The 9,178-nt window shown below is 39.7% G+C and overlaps 1 protein-coding gene across 2 annotated transcripts in view; it reads right to left on the bottom strand.

Annotated features, from left to right (window-relative positions):
* The window catches only part of Arpc3 (actin related protein 2/3 complex subunit 3), a 14,580-nt gene that overhangs the window by 2,864 nt on the left and 2,538 nt on the right, over positions 1 to 9,178 (bottom strand). Inside the window, exons 2-4 of one of the 2 annotated variants that reach the window (XM_010604423.3) lie at positions 8,255 to 8,354; positions 4,153 to 4,229; positions 1,984 to 2,052 (exon numbers count right to left, since the gene is read on the bottom strand). In XM_010604423.3, the coding sequence (XP_010602725.1) occupies positions 1,984 to 2,052; positions 4,153 to 4,229; positions 8,255 to 8,354 (246 nt within the window). The remainder of the gene's footprint in view (positions 1 to 1,983; positions 2,053 to 4,152; positions 4,230 to 8,254; positions 8,355 to 9,178) is intronic. The other variant, XM_033762445.1, reaches the window with a different exon arrangement.

The following is a 9,178-nucleotide window of genomic DNA, read 5'->3' as shown; positions in this document are numbered from 1 at the left end:
AAAAAAAAAAAAAAAAGAAAGAAATCCAGATTACAATTTTTTGGTTTAAACAGCTAAGGCTGAGGTATGTTTTTTGTTTTTTGTTTTTTTTGGTAGCGGGGATTGAACTCAGGTCCTTGTGCTTGCAAGGCAGGCCAACGAACCGCTGAGCTAAATCCCCAGCCCTTGAGGTACGAATTTTTGTGCCCTTTCTGAAATCAAGTAAACCCCATGAGTCCTTTCTCAGAGCAGTGCTTTAAATGAATAAACAATAAAATTACAAGAGAAACCAATATAGTGAAATAGAACAATTAAAATATGAAGACCTAACATATGACATAATCATACATATGCTTTTTATAAATGCTGACAATAATAAGATGTAGTAACTAAAGTTTCAAGTAGTGGTGAGTGTGAAAAAATTTCAAAATATCTTCAACTTCTACGTAATGTGACAATGTCATGGACTCCTTAGGAGAAAAGGTCACAGACACTGCTGTCGACTATAGTTGTGTTCATAATTGGAGTTACTGCTGGTGGGTGCAGTGGTTCACACCTGTGATCTCAGTACTCTTCAGGCTGAGGCAAAAGGATTGCAAGCTCAAGGCCATGCTGAGCTATGTAGCAAGATCGAGGCCAGCTGGACTACATAGTGAGACCCCATCTCAAAAAAGAAAAAAAAAAAAAAAAAAAACCAGGGCTGAGGATGTAGCTCAGGGCTTCCATCACCTGACTTGCAAGCAAGAGGCCCCCAGTTCAATCCCCAGAACGAAAACAAAACAAAAAAAAAAAAAAAACCAGGGCTGAGGATGTAGCTCAGGGCTTCCATCACCTGACTTGCAAGCAAGAGGCCCCCAGTTCAATCCCCAGAACGAAAACAAAACAAAAAAAAAAAAAAAACCAGGGCTGAGGATGTAGCTCAGGGCTTCCATCACCTGACTTGCAAGCAAGAGGCCCCCAGTTCAATCCCCAGAACGAAAACAAAACAAAAAAAAAAAAAAAACCAGGGCTGAGGATGTAGCTCAGGGCTTCCATCACCTGACTTGCAAGCAAGAGGCCCCCAGTTCAATCCCCAGAACGAAAACAAAACAAAAAAAAAAAAAAAACCAGGGCTGAGGATGTAGCTCAGGGCTTCCATCACCTGACTTGCAAGCAAGAGGCCCCCAGTTCAATCCCCAGAACGAAAACAAAACAAAAAAAAAAAAAAAACCAGGGCTGAGGATGTAGCTCAGTGCTTCCATCACCTGACTTGCAAGCAAGAGGTCCCCAGTTCAATCCCCAGTACGAAAACAAAACAAAACAAAGAAAGAAACCAAAATGAAACAAACAAAAAAGAAAATGCTATATTTTAAGTTAGAGGTTATTGGTAAGAAAAATGCAATCTTTTCCAAGTTAACTTCATGGAACCTTAAATTTTACCCTTGGACCTCTAAGCCAAGGTAAATTCTGTCAAGATTTCTGTCTTGAAAAATACACGTAAAGCCTTAAAATGTCATATCTTTTTCTGGCCAGGCATGGTGGCATAAGCCCGTAATCCTTGCTACTTGGGAGACTGAGGCAGGAGGATTGCCGAGTTGATGTCAGCCTGGACAACGTAGTGAGACCATATTTCAAAATAAAACAGAAAAGGGCTAGGAATATGTAGAATGTTTGCCTAGCACTCAGAAGGCAATGGGTTCCGTCTGTAACGCTTGGGAAAAAAAAATCACTATCCTAAATTTTGTGTTGGTCAACTCAACTAGGTGGAAAATTACATTTTCTCTTAACACCACGCCCTAAGTCAGAGAAAATATTTTCACTTGTCTTTAAAGTAAAAACCCAGGGCCAGGGATTTAGCTCAGTGGTTCTGATGTCTGCCATGCAAGCGCAAAGGCCGGAGTTCGATCCCCAGTACCAAAAATAAATAAATAAATAAATAAAATAAAGTAAAAAACCCAGGTGGCTGGAAGGGTAAATACACATCAGTGATTTGTTTTCCCAATAAATGATTAAGTTTATGATTACCTTTTGGAGTTTCTTTAGACACTCAGAAATGTACAGAGTTATATATATCAAAGTCCTGTCAGCTTCATTCTACAGGGGCAAAAAGAGAAATTAAAAAACTCACCAGAACATAACAATCATGTGCAATGAATGAATGTGATCTCTGACTTCTGATTATCTACTGTACTGGCATCGAAATCCCAATGTCTGCATGCATGGTCTCCGGAAGCCCCCTCTAAGAGGGAGCCATCAGCTTCCCCTGAGCTGTGCAACTGCTCTTGTTTTTCTCAGCTCCCCTTGCCGGTGTCAACAGCACCTGACTCTGCAGGATGGAGAATGAACAAAACAGCCTGGGAAACCTGAGGTGCACCATATGGTAGGTCAGTTTGAAACCCTTTCACTCGAGGCTCTCTGCCAAGAACACAAACACTCATTACTCAAAAGGAGGAAGCAATTACTTCACGTGTGACATGTTCTTGAAGAACTCCATGTGCCCAACATCTTTTTTTTTTTTTCTTTCTCCAGTACCAGGGATTGTACTCAGGACCTTTGCTTGTGAGGCAGGCACAGCACCACTGACTTAAATCTCTGGCCCAAGCCCAACATCTTGACCTGACAAAAGGAAGATCTGAAGACCACGGATACTGATCAGATGTGGCATGTGTTTATGCCCAATTTTACACAAAGTCATAGTTGAGAAAAGAAAAACAACCAAAAAGCACACATTTCCCTATTTTTAACATACAATACCGGGGAAAAATGAAATGTGGCAGAATTATATTCATTTGTACCTATTATAAACACAAAATCTAGACCATGCATTAGATATAGAAAACACTCAACATCTCAGGATGCTTAGATTACAATCTCTGATGAAGAGTCTATAAGGGCTGGGGATTTAGCTCAATGGTGCTACCACCTGCCTCTCAAGTGCAAGGTCCTGAGTTCAATCCCTGGTACCAAAAAAAAAAAAAGGGGGGGGGTAAGAAATTTATAGCCAGTTGTGCTGGTGTACACCCTGTAATTCCAGTACCCAGGAGGCTGAGGCAAGAAGATTCTGAGTTCAAGCTCAACACAGACTGCATAGTAGAGCTGTCTTAAAAAGCAACAACAAAAACACAAAATATCCTTGCTATTCTCTGTAACCTGCTCATAGCAGGAGCTCAGGAAACTGTTTTTCATTTTCTCCTCTCCTTTCCTCCCACTCCTGAACACTTCTCCCTGAAACCAAGAGCAGGACGGGGAAGAGCACTCAAGGAAGTTTCTCTACTGTTAGAAGTCCCTGTTCAAGTCTTTTACTCTCCAACTCAGGTCCATGACACAAAAGTACAGGTTGAGTAACCCATATCTGAAATGACTGGGAGCAGTGTTTTGGAATATCGGCATAGACTTTACCAGTGAACATTCCTGCTTTGAAAATTGAAAATCTAAAATGCTCCAAAATCTGAAACTTTAAAAGTTTAGGATTTGGGAGTACTTCATATTTTTTCAAAGCTCAAGTGGTATATATATATATAGAGAGAGAGCATGTAAGAGTTTTGGTTATGGATTAGTACTTCATATTTTCAAAGCTCAAGTGGTATATATATATATAGAGAGAGAGCATGTAAGAGTTTTGGTTATGGATTAGCTCTGTACATTAGACTGGCACGTAGTAGATAATGTTGAATAAAAAATGTATTTAGACAAGGGGTTGGCAAGCTTTCTCTGTAAAGACTAGGAAGTAAATATTTTAGGCTTTGTGGGTTAACACAGTGTTTGTCATAATTATTCTACTGCTGTTAGTTTCTTTTTTTTGGTACTTGCGATGGAACTTGGGTTCTTGCACTTACGAGGCAGGCAGTGGAATCACTGAGCTAAATTCCTGGCCCATCTATTGCTGTTGTGGTGGGAAAGCGGCCACATATAATGTACAAACAAATGTGCAAGGCTGTTTTCCAATGAAACTTTATTTACAAGAAGAGGCAGAAAAAAGAAAAAGAGGCAGAGAGTCAGAGTTGCCCCTCAGATCTGATATACTAACCTCTGGTATATATTTTGGAAGAAAAAGGGAAATTAATATTTGCACAGAGTCTAACACTAGGCATACTCTGAAATTTAAAAATCACAATCTCAGGGCTTTACAGCAACACAGACTGCAAGGTAGATATCTCCATCAGAAAACTAAAGTATTACAAATTTGTAATTTACCTTAATTTCATAGTTTTTGAAGAATACATTGGCCTTGAAGTAATAGATGGCTTCATCCACAATATCTGTATCTTTTGCTAAACAGGACACAAGGGAAAAGAGAAAGAGGACAGGAAACATTAGCCAAATGCAAGGAATAACAGCTACAAAAGCCATAAAGGAAAAATAATCCAAGCTTCACTGTCTTGGAATGGCAAAAAAAAATGAGGCTACTGAAATAAGTTTTCAAAATACTTATGGAAAAATAAATACATGGCCTATCTTTACAATTTTATTGTTTTGTAAAAATTATATACGTTCATTAGAAAATTGAAGTTAATAAATAAAAAGAAATTTCAATTTTCACTAAATCTCACTATCTAGCAAAAACTACTATTAACATTTGGTAAAGGGCCAGGGATTTAGCTCAGTGGTTCCGCCACCTGTTTTGCAAGCACAGGGTCCCAAGTTTGATCCCTGGTACAAAAAAAAAAAAAAAAAAACCAAATCAAAATTTGGTAAACATCATTTGAGATCTCTCTCAGTGTATTTACAGACTGAAACACAGCCTAACTTTAACACAGCTCTTTTTTTTTTACTCATTTATTTTCTCATTGAGTTTATTGGTACATTTTAGGTATACAGTACAGTCACATTCATAATTGGAATCTTGTACCCTTACATGCCACATCTTGGTTCTCATTTTCCCCTCCGCAAACCTCTGCCCTTCCTTCAAAGTTCTTTTTCAAACTAAAAAGTATAGGGCTGAGGATTTAGCTCAGTGGCAGTGTCACCTTGCAAGCACAAGGACCCAAGTTTGATCCCCAGTACAAAAAAATAAAATAAAGTAAAATAAAAGGTATCGATTTATCTGGGTGTGATGGTGTATGCTTGTAATCTCACCACTCAGGAGGGTGAGGCAGGACTGCCATGATCAGCCTGGGCTACACAGTGAGTTCAAGGTCAGCCTGAATTACATAGCGAGGCTCTATCTCAAACAGATGAACAATAAAAAGGTATATATTTATCTGGATTTACATTCTGTAGTTTCAAGAGAAAAAACTCAGTTATTTAGAAACACATTAGAGTTTGGACATACATCCTTCTTTTTGTGAAACCGATGACCTAAATGTACAGTACCTTGGGGTTTGGGGATGTAGTTCAATGGTAGACACTTGGCAAGGCCCTGGGTTTGATTCCCAGTACCAAAACACACACACATACATACACAAGTGAACGCGCGCACACACACGCACACGCACACATCATTTGCACAAGATGTACTAAGTGGCTACAGACCAAGAAAAGTCGGAAATACTGCTGTGACAAAAACAGATTTCGTTACACAATTTCTTGGCCTCCTTTTTTCATTTTAAAAAGGTCAAAATCCCAAGGTTTTGATATCTGGCATCTGGCTTCAGTAAGTTATTTATATTTCTTGTCCATGATTGCTATCCCTCTCACACAGCAGAAATGTAAAGGCTGGGCTTTAATCCACTATAATTCAATGTCTTCATCCTAGCTCATTCTGCTGAAAAATTTCAACAGAATTCTAATTCTAGACTTGTGTTTGCCACAATCTATTTTCTTAGGAGAGGATTCAACAGGGTTTACAAAAATTGACTCTTTTTTTTTTTTTTTTTTTTTTTGAGACAAGGTCTCACTATGTAGTCCAGGCTGGTCTCACAGTGATCCTCCTGCCTCAGCCTCCCGAGGGCTGAGATTACAGGCATGGGTCACCACACCTGGCAAAACCAACTCGTCCTTAACATAATGACAGGAGGTGGTGAAGATGAAATAATTTAGAATCTAGAAGGGTGTTTGGTATATAGAAGCATTCAGAAACTACTTCCTGATATAAAGTAATTAAATTTGTGTATAGGGCTATGGGTCAAACCTAGGGCCTCATTCACAAAATTGGTAATTATAACATGCTCTACCACTGAGCTACATACCATCAGCCTCAGAAGTGATTAATGTTAAATTATTTAGCTCACAGCACAGGCTTCCACTCTGAATTGGATCTAACCCAGCTCCTTCAGGAACAGCAACAAGGTCATCTCTCTTCTATTTGGTTTCTCAGGGTCTCATTGTCCCTTAAGAACCCAAGAACTGCAAAAGTGTAATTACATTTATCCCCATTCTGGTCAACTGAATCTTCTTTATATGTGTATGGTTTTCTGAGACAGGGTCTTGCTATGTATTTCAGGCTGGCCTTGAACTCACTGTGTAGCCCAGATTGGCCTCAAACTCATGGCAATCCTCCTGCCTCAGCCTCTGAGTACTGGGATTATAGGTGTGCGCCACCATACCTGGCTAGCTGCCTCTTCTGATACAGCATATGGTATCTGTAACCACATGAAAGGGTGTGTCTGTGTGTGCACAAACATGCATACTGAATGAAAGTTTTCTTTTTTGTGCAGAACTGGGGATCAAACTTGGGACCTTGTGTTTGCCAGGCAGGAGCTGGTGCCACTGAGCTAAACCTCCAGCCCAAATGAAAGTGTTTTTAAGGAATCTGAGCTAACAATGATTCTTATTTATTTATTTTTTGGTGTCTTATTTCTTTGCATTCTAATTCTTTTGCATTATTGCTCTTCTTTTTCAGTCTGCCTCTTTCCATCTGTTCCTTTTTCTCAAAATCAAATAAAAACTCGTGACTCACCAAATTTATTAGGTTTACTGAGCTTTCAACTAGTATTGAAAACAAAATTAAATTAAGAGGAGGTCAAGTCAAATAGTCTGGCAGGATTCAACAGACTATGGGATCTGTACAAAATTGGTAATTATAACCATGGTGTTAGACCCATGAATGGAACTCAGTCCAGAACTTTGCTGGGTGCAGGGAAACCATGCCTAATAAAAAATAAATTACACTGTTGGCAGAACATCTCAGAATGTGTCAGAAGTCTCTCCAACAGTGTCTGAGACAGAATGAGGCTTTACAAACAGTAAAAGTGTTTCAGAAAGAAAATGTGAGGAGCTGGGGTTAGCTCAATGGCTGAATGCATGGCTAGCATGCACAAGGCCCTGTGCTCAGTCCCCAACACTACCTACCCCTTCCTAAAAGAGAGAGTACCAAGAAAGCAAAGAAACAAAATTCAGAAAACCAAGGGCAGAAATGAGTAATTATATGTAGTACACTTTAAGGTTTAGAATTGGGTATTGCTAAAAATGAAGATTCTGAAGAATGGACAAAGGAAATAGATTTAGATGGAGAAGAAAAAATATTACTATTTTTGATGTACTGGGAATTGGATCCAGGGGTGCTCTACCACTGAGCTGCAATCCCAGTTCCTTTTCAAAAATTTTTATTTTAATCCTGGATCTAGCAAGCTTTCCCATCTGGCCTTGAATTTGGGATCCTCCTGCTTCAACATCCCAAATAGCTGGGGTTACAGGTGTTTGCTACCACACTTGGCTTAAAATAATTTTTGATGTCTGTCTTTTCCAATGTGATGGCAGAGATAAGATGGAGCCAAGGCATTCTATAGGGGTAACAGTAGTAGATTAGTTTGAAGGAACAGATAGTGACTATAGGAACATGTCCAGAATTAAGTACATTTCCACTTTCCTCTCAGCAAAATATCCTAGAGAAAGTGGAAGTAACAATATGATTTCCTATTAAATGCAACATAGAGTCATAATCTTTTTATTTTTTATCTTTTTCAGTTAGGTTCTTGCTATGTAATTCAAACTGCCCTCAAACTCACAATAATCCTCCTGCCTCAGCTTCCTGAGCACTGTTATTACAGGTGTGTACCACCATGCCCAGCATAACTGTGATCAAGAGAGGTCTAAAATACAATACAAGCCAGGCGTGGTGGCTCATGCCTGTAATCTCAGCACGCGGGAGGCTGAGGCAGGAGGATCGCTGTGAGTTCGAGACCAGCCTGGGCTACATAGTGAGTTCCAGGTCAGTCTCAACTCCATAGTGAGACCCTGTCTCAAAAAAAAAACAAAAAACAAAAAACAACAAAAAATACAATACATACCAAGCAAACAGAAAGTAAAAGAGTAACACAAGACAGAGGACCGAGCGAAGAAATTTCCTGAGCTGATATTCTCAGAAGCTTTGCTAGGCATTTTATACCAACATTTGAAAGCAATGGTTTAGACTTACTCTCTCTAGGGGCGGGTCCTTTGAACTGACTCCTGATAGGTAGCAGCGCCATATTTCCAATGAGTTTGGTGTCAGGGTCCATGAGGGAAGAGTGGTAGGCCTGAAATAGCACCAATTAAGAATACAGACAGAGGGCCGGGGATTTAGCTCAGTGGTTCCACCACCTGCCTTGCAAGCGCAAAGACCCGAGTTCGATCCCCGGTACCAAAAAAAAAGAACACAGACAGAGCGAGGACAAATGTCATAGGGCAGGCAAGGATATTTCTCTAAAGAAATAAAGAGTAACCACCCAAGATTAACTAGGCTCCAGAGAGACACCAAGGAGGGCACCAGTGATGTGCAGGAGGTGCCTCTCATCCACTCTGTTTTTGTTTTTTTCAGACAAAGTCTTATTAAATAGTCCAGGCTAGCTTTGAACTCTGTTCCTTCTGCCTCGGCCTCCCAAATACTGAGATGACAGGTGTGTACCATCATGCCTGGCAAGAAAACCTTTTGTTAAATCTTGAGGAATTCTGCAAGCTGGTTATTAATCACAGCCATTCTCAAAAATTACATTATATAAACTTGCACTTTAAAAAATTATATATTAAAAACAAAGGTAAGTACTCACCATTTCCCAATTTTTAGAAACTAGATTTTTTACTACTATTTTCTTACGATTATTTGTCTTTTATACTTTTATAGTGGAAATATGCTATGATTGGGTGCCACCGTGTACCTCTTTCAATTCCCCTTTTATGACACTGAAGAGGCAGATGGTGGGAGAATTTCCACTAGGAACAGACAAATGTAGTTGGGTGTGGTGTCGCACGCCTGTAATCACAGCACTCAGGAGGCTGAGGCAGGATTGCAGTGAGTTCGAAACCAGCCTGGGCTACATAGTGAGTTCCAGGTCAGTCTCAATTACATAGTGAGACCCTGTCT

Source organism: Fukomys damarensis, unplaced genomic scaffold (assembly GCF_012274545.1).
Source record: "Fukomys damarensis isolate Sample0158 unplaced genomic scaffold, DMR_v1.0_HiC HiC_scaffold_12, whole genome shotgun sequence".
Lineage (NCBI taxonomy): Eukaryota > Metazoa > Chordata > Mammalia > Rodentia > Bathyergidae > Fukomys > Fukomys damarensis.
This window is presented reverse-complemented; position numbering and strand designations above follow the sequence as displayed.